The sequence below is a fragment of the Branchiostoma floridae genome, chromosome 13 (genome assembly GCF_000003815.2).
Source record: "Branchiostoma floridae strain S238N-H82 chromosome 13, Bfl_VNyyK, whole genome shotgun sequence".
NCBI classification, from domain to species: domain Eukaryota; kingdom Metazoa; phylum Chordata; class Leptocardii; order Amphioxiformes; family Branchiostomatidae; genus Branchiostoma; species Branchiostoma floridae.
In genome coordinates, this window is record NC_049991.1 from 14,605,639 (window position 1) to 14,621,131 (window position 15,493).

The 15,493-nt window shown below is 39.3% G+C and overlaps 2 protein-coding genes across 6 annotated transcripts; one reads left to right on the forward strand and one right to left on the reverse strand.

Annotated features, from left to right (window-relative positions):
* Nucleotides 1–845: 845 nt before the first annotated feature.
* LOC118428413 lies at nt 846–11,540 on the reverse strand. Of its 5 annotated transcripts, none has more exons than XM_035838462.1 (12): nt 11,418–11,540; nt 10,494–10,644; nt 10,056–10,163; nt 9,717–9,833; nt 9,074–9,186; nt 7,909–8,157; nt 7,368–7,525; nt 6,438–6,490; nt 5,820–5,885; nt 4,672–4,757; nt 2,152–2,219; nt 846–1,682 (listed from the first exon to the last, which is right to left on the reverse strand). In XM_035838462.1, the coding sequence occupies exons 2-12, from the start codon at nt 10,614–10,616 to the stop codon at nt 1,621–1,623; spliced, it is 1,203 nt and encodes a 400-aa protein (XP_035694355.1). In that variant the 5' UTR covers nt 10,617–10,644; nt 11,418–11,540; the 3' UTR covers nt 846–1,620. The 5 variants fall into 5 exon arrangements, with proteins under 5 accessions (XP_035694355.1, XP_035694357.1, XP_035694356.1 ...); XM_035838464.1 differs by having other exon boundaries at nt 10,494–10,629; nt 11,418–11,517; XM_035838463.1 differs by having other exon boundaries at nt 10,494–10,641; nt 11,418–11,515.
* A 184-nt stretch (nt 11,541–11,724) lies between these two features.
* On the forward strand, nt 11,725–15,083 carry LOC118428415 (FK506-binding protein 2-like). The gene is made up of 4 exons (XM_035838466.1): nt 11,725–12,050; nt 12,758–12,879; nt 13,203–13,318; nt 13,470–15,083. The coding sequence occupies exons 1-4, from the start codon at nt 11,803–11,805 to the stop codon at nt 13,614–13,616; spliced, it is 633 nt and encodes a 210-aa protein (XP_035694359.1). The 5' UTR covers nt 11,725–11,802; the 3' UTR covers nt 13,617–15,083.
* The last annotated feature ends 410 nt before the right edge of the window (nt 15,084–15,493 follow it).

Consider the following 15,493-nt stretch of genomic DNA (forward strand, 5'->3'; position numbering starts at 1 on the left):
TCACCATAGATCAAATTATTGATGAATAAAAGGTATCATATGCCAACACATATCATTTCACACTGTAGCAATACATTTATTACTTACTTCAACATTCAATTGGTATAGAGTTCAAATCAGCTTTCTAATAAAAAATGTTTTTAAAAACATGAGTAACTTGATACTGCTATTTGTAGAAAATTCATTTAACCAAAGGTGAGTCACATGGTCAGTAGGTAAATTTGACATAAAAAAATTCATTCATGAAAAATTCAAGGAATCATTGGCTCCACGAAAAAATTAAAAATACAGTATCAAGATCTCTAAAATCTGTGAAGTTGCGGACAACCATTGTATCATTACTATAAAGTTTAAGTGCAGAATTGTCAACAGCATTACAAAATATGGCTATTCAACCAATTTCTACAGTGATCACAGCTGCACTAACTTCCACTACGATGACGTGACTGATCTTTCTATCTAGTACATGTATCTATAAACTTGTAAAAACTAATGTCTAAAATTTCTGTTATCTAAAATTCTACAAGAACTGGTCCCCATCAAAAACACCACTTTGAATTGCAGCTAACAAATGCAGCAAGACAAGCATTGTAACATTACTATAAAGTTAAAATGCAGAATTGACAACAGCGTTACGCAATATGGCTATTCAACCAAATTCTACAGTGATCACGACTGCCATAAATTCCACTTTGATGCAGTGAAGGATCTTTCTATCTTTAAACATGCAACAACTTTTGTCTAAAATTTCTGTTATCTAAAATTCTACAAGAACTGGCTATTCATCCAATTTCTATACAGTCATCACAATTCTACTACAATGCCGTGAATGATCTTTCTACCAACTATTGTCTAAAATTTCTGTTGTCTAAAATTCTATAAGAACAGGTCCCTATCAAAAACACCACTTTGAATTGCAGCTAACAAATGCAGCAAGACAAGCATTGTAACATTACTATAAAGTTAAAATGCAGAATTGTCAACAGCATTACGCAATACGACTATTCAACAAATTTCTACAGTGATCATGACTGCACCAAATTCCACTACGATGCTGTGAATGATCTTTCTATCTATAAACATGCAATAACTTTTGTCTAAAAATTTCTGTTGTCTAAAATTCTACAAGAACTGGCTATTCAACCAATTTCTACGGTGATCACAACTGCCATAAAATCCACTATGATGCCGTGAATGATCTATCTATAAACATGTAACAACTTTTGTCTAAAATTTCTGTTGTCTAAAATTCTACTGAATCTGGTCCCCATCTAAAGCACCACTTAAAATTGCAGCAAACAAATGCAGCAAAACAGTCCGACGTCCTGAAGTGCAACAACTTCAATAGGGCTAAAGGTAATCACCTTATCTACACACACACCTTTACAGGCACAGTGGGCAGAACTCCGGACATACATGTACAATGTAGTCCCTTGAAGCAACATTTAGAACAGATACCAAGGAACCATCAAAGAAAGGCACATCAGACAAGAGAAAATCCACAAACTGGATTACCTTTGAAGATACTAAGTGGTTGAGAAGAATACTAGGTAGACTAGCACCTCTACCAGCATAATTGGTAGGAAAACAACAAATTGTTTTTCCATTGCACAACTATGATCATGATTGCACCTCAGAGTCTCCATTCCTCACATGACTGCAAAAGAGTGGACCTTCCCAGCCTGTCGATGTAATATACATACATTTGTAGTCATCATAAACAACAAAATAGTTATCAAACAATTTTATTGCAATAGGGTGTATGCTAGTGATGTCTAGGGTTAGGCTTTCTTCAGTCCAGCTCAACTCAGAAAAAAAATTGCTTGAAAGGTCCAAGGAGAAATAATTGTAGGGGCATACATTGTAGAATGACAATTCGAGAAAAAAATTTAAAAAGGACAAAAAATCTGCAGATTATGCACAAACTGGTAGGACTCAATGAAAACTTTACACTGAGTAACTTATTATATTTTACAAGTGTTCACGATCTTTCCTTTATACACATACACGTACATTGCTAAGTCATAGAAACTGAATGTAATAAAAGTGTGCAAAACTTAAATCTTATCAATATCAAACTCTAAGAGTCTAAGGAATAAGCTCCTGGATCTACACGGTGTAAAAAAATTAAAGACACTTTGAAGACCTTACCTGGGAAGGGTGATTCTGTTTCATTGAGACAGCTGACACACCACTCACATACTTCTGAATCAGCAAGTCTATTTGCAGATGGAATGGAAAAGGTAACATACATCAAAAGTCATTTTTCACCAGTTCTTCTGCAAAAACTCATTGAAACTTCCGGCTTCCAAAAATGAAGCTGCGCTGTGTCTCCAACACAAAAAGCAAATTTCTTACTCACAGACTTGAGTTGCATTTGTCTAGATCTACAGTAGAGGGTACCAAAGAAGAAGGGTGGAATTAGTTTTGTGAGATCTCAATCTCAATCAATTACTGAACAAAACCCTCTGGAAGGTTATCACGTTCAGGTGAGGTGCAGGATCCGTGCGGCTGGTGGCGTGAGATGGATGTACAACGAAAAATAAAGTGCAAAGTGCAGCAAACAAAAACCGAAAAAAAGATTTATAATCTACAGCATGCATAAGTTTCATGCATCTTATCTTTGGTTTAAAGCAACAGAATGTTAAACTACTTTGTACTGGTAAGAAACAGTAATGTTAGTCACAATAAACTACTGTAACAGTAACTGCTTCTTACATAGACAGTACATTACTTTACTATGAGGAAATATAGAATTAGATCTGCCATGCATTAACTAAGTGTGTATACTAAGAAAGAACACAATGACATGAGTTAGTGTTGGAAGATTTATTAGTTACAATATTCATAGTAACAACGTGATTGCAATTCAATTGCAACATTAGATGTATCTTGACATAACAAAAGTATTAAACATCCATTAAGAATCAAAAGTAAAGATTTCTAAAGTGTTTATAACAGACGTGAGTCAAAACTATAAAAGAACTCATACATGCATTATCAATAATTTTTGTGTACATATTCAACCTTACAGACTGAGTTTCTTTTACAAAAATATAGAATATATACATTTGTATATAAGGGTCCAAAGCATAGTGAATCATTTAAAATGAAATTTTTTTTGTACTATATTATAGAAATGTTAATGTTAAGGTTTCAAGAATTGAAATACCAGTACTTGTTGTAGCCAGGCTGCCCAGTATAGTGAGCATACCTTATGCCAAAAATTAGGTATTACTCCAGCCCATTCATTGTTTGGGAGCCCCTGTTGTTGATTTTCCTTCTTAGATATGTCATTTTAAGCATATGAAGATAGATGTTCAACAGTTTCATGTCACTGTTTTTTTTTTCCGTCCGGACAAGCACAGTACGGGCATTTTCTCTGGATAGTTTCAAAGAACGCTTGCAGACAGATGTGCAAAAGCTAGGTGTGACAGGTTATTCAGTGTACTATTACCACCTGCTGCTGCGCTATGTGCCTGCGAAGCTGGTGTGTTACCGTGAAGGGCGTTTATACTGGCTATATAGATACAGATACAGCAAGCAAAGTTCCATTCTGGGATGGAAGAACAGGTCCTGGATACAGCACTGCGTTATAAATGTGCTCAAGCTGTAGGGAAATTTTGTTGAGGTATCATAGAAGTACATCAGAGTCAATGTGGGTGGATTTTTGCAACACAGTCAAACCTGTATATAGCGGCCACTCAGGGGACTGGAGAAATGTGGCCAATATAGAGAAAATGCTGATCAATTGACCACAAGCAATAAGTTACACACGATTTCAGTACCCACTGATCTTTCTCACCAAGTAACATTGCCTTGATCATCTCAAACTTGAACTGACCCTGCCAAAGTCAAATCTACTGAAAATGATGGATATTGCCATGCGTAATGTTAGAAAATTTGCCAACAAAGACTTGCACTCTAAAGTTCAAAGCACATGTACCTTCTGCTACCGCCCAAATGACCCAGTTGAGAACTCCAAATCCTCGCAAACTACGATTCTAAACCCAGTTCAGGGTAACATGCGGCTGTACGGTTGCAATATAAGCAGAATGATTCTGTATCTACGGGACCAGAAATAGTGTGGCCGTGGCCACGTTGGACGTTGCCGCTATAAAACTATTTCTTAATGCTTAGGTCAATGGAAAAAATCAAAGGGACCAGGTGGTCGCTAATACTGCTTTGACTGTATGTATGGAAAAAAGGAACAAGAAATAGCCATGCCTTGAAGAACAACCTAAGATTGATTTGTTCAAAAATTTGTATTTTTCCCAAACTATCGTATACTGGAATTTGTTATCACGAAGTACAGTAGGGGCATCTTTACTGGATAGTTTTAAAGATATACTTGCAGATAGATGAACATTTTGTACTTGCCAAAAAATTAAGTGTGCCCCGTCGTTCAATGCCATGCCGCGTGCATGCAGCTAGTGTGTTACGCAGTTATACCACAATATAAACTTGGCACAAAAGGTTTGGAATATTAACTTTGGTTGATAATATTTCTAATGTTTCTGCATCAATCTCAATATCTCATATATCAATTGAAAGCAATTGAACCCTTTCCTTTGGTATCAAACTTGTGACGTATGTTTGAGCAACTGGGCAACCAGTATTTCAAGCACTGGTCTTTGTTTAAGAAAATAATGTTCAAAGTTCCAGTAGTACCTTACTACTGCAGAGCTATGGTCACCATGGCGATGTACATGGCATTCCACTATGGCACCAAATGGTTCAAGTATCCCATAAACTTCCTACAGTCAGAAATCAAAAGGGCAATTTTCTTGGTCAAACAAACCAAAATAAAGCACAGCTGACAAGCTGCTTACAGAATAAAAGTTGTTAAAACATAAAATATACACTACGATCAACTTAAGGTGTTTAAACACAATTTTCTTGGTCAAACAAACCAAAATAAAGCACAGTTGCTGTGAAACGACAAGCTGCTTACAGAATAAAAGTTGTTAAAACATAAAATATAGAATACAATATCAACTTAAGGTGTTTGAACATGAAATAAAATAACTTTAGATTTGAGTGAATATATATTGACACAAGCAAAGGGCACAACCCGTAGTACAATCATGCTTTTTGTCCGTACGTTTCTTTGGGAGCCACATTTTTCTGAAAAAGTGGGGAAGGAATGGCAAGACCAGGGAGGGAGTACATCTCACTCGCACGGTTGCGCAAGGTGTAAGTATGCTGTCTGCACGCCATGCCTGGTCGTGAGCCGCTTGTGTTCATCGTTCATTGCGCAAGTGGTAAGTGAGTTGCACGTGCGATCTCTGTGCGGTTGCCCCGTTACCGTATGCAGGCCCTACTTACACGTGCTGAGTACGTACGGTGTCCTTACTCGCTGTGCGAGGCAGTGGCTCGTACAGGGGGGCAAATCCCCAGCCCAATAGCAGAGAAAGTTCCACATGCACTTAGAGTTCTATGGCGTGTCTGCATGCTCCCAAATCCGTTGGATTCCATACAATTTCGTACGGAGGCGGTACTTACCACTTACGGATCCCCAAAGATTGCCCTCGTTTTGGCACATAAACACCACGCAGTTGGACGTACGGTGGGTTGTACCCTTAGCTTAAGATTTACGTTGTACAAAAAGTCACCACATCTGTAGTATGTGTAACAGTTATAAAAACATACAAACTTGGAAATGTAGCAGTACGGTACCAATCATCGTCCGATTCATTCAAAACAGCTACGTATGTTACCCTGTTACGTATATACAAAACACACAGAAATACTGTTGTTATCTAGCTAACTCTGGCAAGGATTATATACATCTGGACAGAAGGACTGAAGAAGACAACCTGCGACTGCACCCCGGGAGGAAGGTTGTCCAACCGTATCCAGTCTTCTGCATCCAAAACAGCATCCTATGGTGATTGCAAAAAAAGGTTGTGTCCAATTTTCAGTATGCATGAAAAAAGACAAAGCTGGTTGTGGAAAGAAGACTGTCACAGCAAAAATATATCTCCCTCCAAAGAGCTATCTACCACTCAAAAAGCATGACTACAGCATGTCCAGAACATAAGATAATGAAAAGCAAAAGTTCTGCTGAAGTACCTAAGATTGTGAAGGTGCTTAGGGGCCCAAAATCTAATCAAATCGTCTCATCGAGACCTACCCATATATCAAATATCAAGACAATATACACTTACCAAGTTATGATGTTCACACACACACACACACACACACAGACAGACAGACAGACACAAACACACACACACATGCACACACACACACACACATGCACGCACACACACTCAAATGTAACCCAAATTTGGTTAAGGTAACAAAACTACAGATTTAATGGTTACAAATTTTTAAAACATTGTAAACATCTAGTGTCATATTTATCGAATGTAAAATGTTTTCTAAATCAAGGACAAGGCAAGTGGACTGGTTTAAAATGATGGCATTCTTACCACAGCTTCAAGACTTAAATCTGGTGCAGGCTTTATCACTTCCTTCTCCTTCCCTAAAAAGATACAGAAATGGTTGGTGATTAACTCTACACCTTAATCTAACCATGGCCTCCCGAACTTCTCCAGACCATGGTTGGGAGATAGCCCATGCAAGGTCATCTGTGTTTGGGAATCTGACAGCATGGTTTCCTACTAGTCTTTGAAAGGCTACTACACCAGCCAATACCAGAAGTCAGGAAAATAACATTCTTCTCAAAAGCATTCAGAGGAGCATACTGAAGCTAGAGAAGGACGGAATTTTGTGCTATACTACCAACCATGTGTCTACATAGCCTGAGTACAAGCTAGCCTACAATTTGTAAGTACCACCTTCCGTAGTGACCGCTGGCTCAATCCTTTCACTTGCAAGCAAAAGGACTGAGCCAGCGGTCACTACGGAGGATTGTAGTGCCAACCTTGGTTGGGAGCTGTCAGGAGCTAAGTCTGTGGAAGGTCCTGAATGTGTGATGGGGGCTTTAAGTTTAACCACCTACACTGTGTCTGGGTTCACCTGCCAGACATGTGCTTGAGTAAAACTGATCGAATGTTGCTCAAAATATTAACAATCTGAATTTGAAGGCATAAGTATCAATCCTGTATTAGTACCTTTGCCCGTCAACATCATTTCTCGTACATGTAGGCTTTCATGCCATTTTGATGCCAGTGAATTTTCAAGCAGACTACGAAAGAAGCAACATGAACGTGTTCGAACGTGTTCTAACATGAACGTGTTCGAAATAAATTTGTAGGTAAACATCAGTTTTGATCACTGAAAACAGATGCTGGAATGTATCTGAAATGTCTGTTCTTTCTCAGAAAACTTGTCCCGTGGTACAGATATAATCAAAACATATCAGCTTTTAATTCATTCCTGTATAAAATGCTGCATACCTCCATCCTTGCTCTGTCTGCCATGTTGTTTCTCCAGTGTCTTCTGATCATCAGTTTTTGGGCTGCTCCTCACATCCGGAGACGCCCCTGGTCCTGGTGGAGACATGTCTCCTTTTCCTTTCCTCTTCCTGGGAGACTTCTTACCTCTGCTGGGGCTACTAAAAGGAAAAAGAAAATTGCAACATTTTTTATAATGTTTTTTTAATGAAACTGTCTGGATGTTGTGGCCTTGGAGAAAGCTCTAACTTCACATAAATTTCCTGATTCAACTCATAAGTAAATGAGTATTTAGCGTCATCTAGGGACTTGGATAGGACATGAATTGGGGATCCTGTGTTTGAGGAGAACAACACCTCAAGCACGATAAAGAACCCAACGCACATCAAAAAGAGTAAATATTTGACATGGTATGAGTGGATCAAATAAATCTGTCCAGGTATATAGCTTGTACTCTTCAGTACAGTCCTAGTTTCTTACGTCACGAGGCTGTTTACTGGGTATGTGACACAAAGAAAGAAACAAACAAAATGCTGCCATTTACCCTTTTGATGACAGGTCAGGCCACTCCTCAACATTATCAGGATGTGCTATCTTGTCTTTTTTCCACCTCTTCTTGGGATCCGGAGTCCACAGGCGTTTTGTTGCTAGCAGTCCTGAAGTCAGACTTGAAGACAGAGTCTTTGTTTTGGACTCCCTTTCCTTGGCGTTGTCATTCCTGTTAACATCGTGGCTGGGAAGCTGTTTTAGTGCAGACTGTTTTGTGTAGGCTCTGAAGTCACCTGAGGAGCCACTGCACAGGGAACCAAAAGTCGTGGTCACAGTGAATCATTTTCTTAACTAAGTCAGGGCTTGAAATACTACCTGCATATGCAGGTTAGTGCAGGGAAAATTGGAGCTGTGCAGGTATTTCTGGAGTCTACCTGCACCTAACCTGCACTGGTTCATGTACTGGGCTTTATACATAAATATCATATGACGAAGGTATATGTTGATTGTGTTACCACATTTTCTTAACTGACTAAGTTCTTTAAAAGTCGTGGTCACAGTGAATCATTTTCTTAACTAAGTTCTTAGGCGTTGTCAGCTAGGATGTTACATTTAGGTTGGTTAAATCAAGTGTAGATATATTCAAGTACAATAGGCCTCACATATTGTTGAAGGTTATTAGACATCTAGCTCGAAATTACATGTTTCCCAATAAATCAAGCAACTGGATACATACTCTACACAGTCCGAAGGAAGTACAGTGTCAATTGATTACATGTACCAACATACAGGAACTATGAAAAGGTAATTCCTTGATAATTAACAATTTTCTGACAATTACATTCTTCAGGAAAGACAAAGCAATTGGTAACTTTTATTGCATCCAATCCCAAGCGGAGTCATACAAAATAGTACATATTGCTGTCTCTGCTTGGGAAATAAAATGTATGGGACTTGAACACACACACAACTGTACCAGTGGACTAGCCCCCTGTTGCAGCGACTATATCATGTACATTGTACATTGTTAACAAAGTTGTGTGGCCCAGGGGCTTTTGATCAGTGATGGGCACAGCCATACTTTCAATGTATAGTTAATATTCTATAACTTTTGCTGGATCAATTTAGTACTCAGCTGCTCCAGGTCCAAATATAACATTACAATCCATACAAAAACTAAGGAGGGTACATTTGGTACATTTATGAGAATCCACACCAACCTGAAAGTAAAGCCATTGTCAGTTTCCCTGCCTGGAGCCTTCCCAAGTACCTCAGCTTTGGACCTCCCCCTGCCTCGACCCACACCCACTCTGCACAACATCTGCTTGGTTTCCTAAAACAGGCAATCACTTAGTCACAAAACTAGCGAACAATACGCTTAGCAATTTTCTTGTAAGGTTTTGTGGGAAAGTGTCCATTGAAACCTTTGCAAAAAGTAAAAAACACAATTGTGTTTTTAACTTTTTGCAAACACATGGCTGAAAACACAAGTGATAATGTTCAAATTGTATAGTATCAGAGATGACACAAGATGAATTCTTACAAAAATGTGCAAATGCGTCTATTTACTGGACAAACAGACACTTGTGTTAGATCGCGTGTCATAATTGTCAGCACATTGGGTTCAGACCCAAGATATCCCGGGTTTGAACCCTATCTTGTGCCCTTGAGAAAGGCACTTTGCATGACTTTCCCCACTTCACTCTGGTGAAAATGAATACCTAGTTTTGGCTAGGGCCATCCCTCAGATAGGACGTTAAATAAAGACTGTGCCATAATGATCTTGGCAAATAAAGGAAGAAAGAAAAAAAGACAAACCCGTAGAAGTGTTACAATGTACTTTCTGAAAATAAATTTCCACACCTGAATCCTCCAGTCATCTTCAAACTGACTAGCCAACGGACAGTTAGGAGATGCAGAGCATGATGGGTAGTTAGTACGTTCCTGCATTTCCCAGAGGCGGAATGTCTGGTGCGCCACCTAGAGACATGCACTAAAAGTTCATGCAGGTTTCTACAAGAAATGCAGATACTATTGACAAAAGACTACTCTATTTTCATTAGTTACATCTTACATCTATACATATCAAGTTGATAGCATAGCTGTAAACTACAATATATATGACTACAATATTAACAACTGACTACATTTTGAACAATGTATCAACAATCTCTAGTCAGAGATTGTAAGCATGGTCCCTACTTTTTTCTCTGGCTCAGGGTAGGCCAGATTCTTGGGAAGTCTTATTGATGCAGCTGGGGGTCTTTTTCTCCCCCTCCCAGCCCCTGGCACTGGTACAGCCACAAGTTCCTATTAATATTATAAAAAGGTTTTAAATTCAAGACAGAAATGTTCAATTAGCTATTAAATACGATATGAAGTACAATGTATCTTATGCATACTGGTTGATTTGACTTACTTGACGTAACATACTGGTTATCATTATGCAATACCATGGATACCAGTAAGAGAGTAAATTCTCCAATTAGTTGGGATCTTATAAAACTATGATGAATAATTTAACGTTATGTATATGCCATTACCATTTGACACTAATAGCAATAAAGATCCAATGAGAAACTTGAAATAAGGCACACTACAGCATCTCTCAACACACAATGTGCAAATGTTATATGATACCTCATCACTGCTGTAGTGTCCATTGGAGAGCCCCTCTGAGGAATGCTGCAAGGATTGGTACTTGGAAACAGTTTGGATGCTGTCATGGCAACCAGCATCCCAGTGTCGCCAGCGAGACGCCATGGTGAAGAGTGAACTTGTGAACTTTCTTCTAGACAGAAAAAAAGTTCGGAAGAATGCAAAAATCACATCACAGGAACATATTGTGTAAATGAAAACACATATCAATTAATAAAGGTTCAAACAAATCGAACAAAATAAATAACTCTAAAAAAAATGTTGATGAAGATTAGGCATCCTGGTAATAAGATATGCCAGAAAGCAGATACTCAAGCAACTGGATATGATTCATATAGTTAGTTGCTTTTTGGCATAACTCTAAAAATGTGTCCGTGAAACATCAAAACATAACTGTACAGTAACACTGGCCAGTCAGCAAAAGAAAACAACAGATAACTCTATCTATGACCCAGAGACTTCTCAAACTGGTTGGAACTTCCGAGGTAACGTTCAACAAGTAGTTTCACAGGTACGAATTCCAGAAGCGTATGAAATCCGCGTATGAGACGTCAACATGAACAACAGGGGATCTTCTTGAAGTAATCAGAGGACACAAAGATCAACGTGACCCACGACGAATAAAACAAATCAAGTTTTCAAGATAACTGGTTCTGGGTTATCGTTTACATTGCTGAACGAAAAGAACAGCAAACTTCAGCAAAAGTTATGCCCCCCACCCCATCTGCAACTGACAAAACTTTCCTCCGCGTGGCTGCATTTCTTCAATTCTTGGAAACGACTTCCTTTTTATCTCCAAATCATCTGCTCCTGTAACGTTATCATCATTACCGTTAAGGTCATACTATTAAAAGGTAGACCAAACAACAGCTTAATCCTATCATGGGTGACATATCGACTTGTTACCTGTAAAATGATGATAATCGTCAAAGTCACCGGACCCACGCTCTCCTCTCCAGCCTGTCACTTTGGTCCCGCTGTAAATTATATGAGCCGCTAGGTGGCGCTTGAAGACAGTGCTAAGAACAGGCCAGGACTATTCAACTTTCATTGACTTTGGGCGATGTGAAAGAAGTTCGTCAATACTGTCTTTGATGTTAGGTTATCGATTCATAAATTCTACGGTGAAGATACGGTGAGGCTGTAACGTTAACTGTCATAAAAACACATCCCCTCCCTCTATGAATATGCAATGGTATGGCTTGACCTCGTATGACCCCAATCATCTGGCCCAAGTTTGCCCCGACTTGAAATCGGACACTTCCGGTACCTTCCTCTGCAAACGTGGAAGATGGCGAGTCCTCGGTCAAAACATGTCTCCAAACTCTCCGTCCTGGCCGGCCTCTTGTTACTCTTTATAGACTCCACAGTAGGAGGAGAAATCAAGTGGGACTCCGAGCGACTGAAGAAGATGGCTGGCGGCACGAAGGTCCAGACGCTAAAAATGCCGAGGAGGTGCGACCGGCGCGTCGGTGCCCACGATAAAGTCGTCTTCCACTACAACAGGATGATGTCTACCGGGGAGAAGATAGACTCAAGGTGCTCTAGCAACTATAGACTGCCGATTGGTAGCATTTAATGTTGTTTCCAGTGTAATGAATGCATGATCCTTGACTTTGTTGATAGAGATAACGGTCCCCCGGGCCCCAGTGTCGGCCATGACATACTAACGTTAGTAGTTTCTCGGGACTATAGGCTGGGATTTCTCGGCGATGTAAGCCTCTGTCCCCGTCTGCCAAACTTAGACCACCACGGTAATTTTGCCTATCTGCCTTGCAAGGGAGCTAAGGCAAAGTTCCCTGGCCTTGGGCCTATGTTGGCCCTGGTCGTGGTCCTACGTGTCAACACTAATTTACATAAACTCAATTATAACCGGTGGAGGCAATCTCCAAGCAGATCTTACGGTAGCATAAGATGGTATCAAAAGCTGGTAGAGGAGTGAAGCCGGGTTAGGAGTTTGTTCCTCTACACATGGCAAATGTACACTGCTTGGCTGACTACACTCCTTGGCCAGTTTGGTACTATCTTATGTAACATTAGGAGCTGCTTTGAAATTACGGAGGAGCTACTTTTAACATTCTTGAATAAATCTTAGAACACATCCCTGTCTCTACTAATGTCATAACGAGTCCAACTGCTAAGAGTAACACCTGACCGTCTTAATTGTGCCCTAAATAAAATAGAATATTTGAAAGTCTGTCTATGAAAAGGCTGACTTTTATTTTCTAAATGCCTATTCCCTCCAGCCGTGACAGGGGAGAACCAATGTCGTTCGTGGTGGGATGGGGGAAGGCATCTAAGGAGTGGGAGGATGCAGTGAACGACATGTGCATAGGAGAAGTCAGACAAGTGGAGATGCCAGGAGAAGGTAAGACTTGAATGAATGAATGCATCTACAGTATACGTAAACAACAAACCTGCAATAGTGCAATTGCTACATAGATAATCAACAAAACATCCAGGATAAGCCATGACATCTTTGTCACTATCCAAGTAAAAGTTGACTGGGAATATTGTAACTTTCTTCTCATATGCCCCATTTCCTGACAGCTATCACAATTTTTTCAAACAAATCCTGCTTGGAGAGTAATCTACCAGTAGTGGTCAACACATTAACAACAGTTATGTAAAGTTTTGTTGTATGTGTGTGTTCTCAGAGATGCACCCTAAGTTTGTGTGTTCTATCTATAGATGGATTGAGTACTATAATAGAGGTGGACTTGATTGACATCGACGCCCCACCGCCTACTCCTAACGTCTTCAAAATCATTGACAAGGACGAAGACCAGCAGCTGACAGAAAAAGAGGTGAGATCCTTTTTAAAGCCATCAAACTTACGTTTTCCTGATGCATTTCTATTGTGACCATTGCTGCATTTTTATACTGTCTCTCAGTCTTTGTGCTCTTGCTGCCTAGTTTCAGTTGGCAAGTCAAAAACTTCTCCCTGTTTCTTTTCAGATCACAGCTTACCTGACGGGCAGGATGGGGTTGGAGAAAGCAGAGGAAGCAGAATTCATCAAAAAAGTCTTCAAGGAAGAAGACAAGGACAATAATGGCATAATCACTGTAGAAGAGTTTTCTGGTCCTAAACATACAGAGTTGTAGCAAAGGGCTGAGCTTCTAAGTTTCGTGAAATTTCTGCTGTGGTTTTATGTTCGCGGTTTTCGTGGTGCACTGTGAGCTTAGAACCTCTGTTGATTTCATTACTGTACAGTATGTGACCACAGTGCTACTGTGACTTCAAACCACAGAGACAACATTTTTTTTCTCCCTACTGCAAAATTAAATCAGTATCTAAAACTCATAAAGAATTTCTCTGTACCCAGTTTTATCTTGTACAGTTTGCATCAAGTACTTTTGTTCTAAAGTGTTTAAGTACATGTACATTTAGTGTCAATAGTAATACATGTAGATCTAGTTGGATGTCTTAATATTTATCCTCGAAACTATATCATCTAAAGGCTATGCTTACATACTAACAGTAGCTTTGTTAGTTGACTTTTCTTTTTCATGCTACATGTATGTGCCATCGTAAAGCACACAAAACTACATTGTATGTGTAATGTGTTATATTAGGATTCTTGGGCCCCTCGGACATAATGTACTCACAGCAGCTTTCTATTTGTGTGCCAATTATGTTATGTAGTCGTCAGACAACCATATACTATGATGTTGATCACTAAAAGGAACTATGAGAGCATACCTGATTTTTTGTTGAGTGGGTGCAATAGAAAGTTTGTGTGAGGCAGAGGCAATCATCTAAACTAGGTTGCAAATGACAACGTAGTGAACATTTTTTTTTACATTCAAAGCCATACATATATATCCAGTTTGGCTGGAACATCATAATTATGATGTGTAATGTTAGATTCAAAAGAAGATGATACCTGTATCTCCATTTATCCTGGTGCTATAAAACTTGCATGAGTAATTATAAACATGTGCCAACATTGCTAATGATTTATTGTGGGTTTGGTGCAATTGATCTCTTAACGCTGTACTGATTTGAAATCAAGGCTGTCAGTGTGTATAACCATCAACCTGAAATATTGGTAACTCTCAGGGTACTCAAAGTTAAACTGCGTAATGTTACAGGACTGCTTTATAGCAACTGACCAGTTAATCAAAGCAGTGAGGACTTAGAGAGAAAAGAAAGCGTGGGATAAGGGCGATACAAGTTTAAAGTACATTGTCTCAATCTCAACCAACAGAGGTCCATGAGATAAAATGCATATACAGAGATACGCTGTAACTGCAAAGAAGCTTGTTGGAGCAGAGAAAAGATAAACTTGACCATTTGCCTATACTATGGGCGACTTCATGCAGTATGTTAATTTGGTCAGGCCTTGCAACTACGGGTAGTGAATTAACACAACAAACAAAATGGCTGATGTATGTTAGTAAAGTGACAAGCTTGTTACATTGTAACAGTAACAGTTTCTATTCATAATGTTTTAATGCGTAAACTAATTTAATGAATTAACCAGCTTGATTTCATCCTGTATGTGTGGTTTTGTGAAGCAACAGCAAGTTTATTTTTGTAAGTGTGAATAAACTGCTTTTGTATCAAAGCCTGCCTGTGTGTCATTAGAACCCCTCCCCTTCCGTTACAACTGTGATGTGAAATAACAGGAACCTGCCATGAGTGCATGGTGCAACAGCAAACATTTGTCTAGTCAGAGGAATTTAAAGAGAATACAAACAGCTCCTGGAAGTAGTGGTCTGTCTGAGTACTACTCTCCAAGCAGAGGTTAGGCTCCGGCTGTTTTTTCAACATTTTTTTTAGTCGTTTTTATGGGACTTTCTATTTTGTTGCTGTGGTTTTGACACAGCAAGATAAAATACAAAATAGAAAGCCCGATAAAAGTGACCAAAAAAACGTTAAAAAAACAGCCAGAGCCTAACCTCTGCTTGGAGAGTATGAGTACTAGCCTGGAGTCCAGCCTTGTTTGCTTTAGTCCGCTCCCAGGTGGAGTGTCGAC

Excerpts from the sequence above, each read along its gene's own strand:
- LOC118428413 (XM_035838462.1), bottom strand. The coding sequence starts at position 10,616 with ATGGCGTCTCGCTGGCGACACTGGGATGCTGGTTGCCATGACAGCATC. Across the intron at positions 10,164-10,493 it reads GACACTACAGCAGTGATGAG|GAACTTGTGGCTGTACCAGT; the intron begins GTATCATATAAC and ends TAATATTAATAG. Across the intron at positions 8,158-9,073 it reads GACAATGGCTTTACTTTCAG|TGGCTCCTCAGGTGACTTCA; the intron begins GTTGGTGTGGAT and ends TTCCCTGTGCAG.
- LOC118428415 (XM_035838466.1), top strand. The coding sequence starts at position 11,803 with ATGGCGAGTCCTCGGTCAAAACATGTCTCCAAACTCTCCGTCCTGGCC. Across the intron at positions 12,051-12,757 it reads GGGGAGAAGATAGACTCAAG|CCGTGACAGGGGAGAACCAA; the intron begins GTGCTCTAGCAA and ends TATTCCCTCCAG. Across the intron at positions 12,880-13,202 it reads AGTGGAGATGCCAGGAGAAG|ATGGATTGAGTACTATAATA; the intron begins GTAAGACTTGAA and ends TTCTATCTATAG.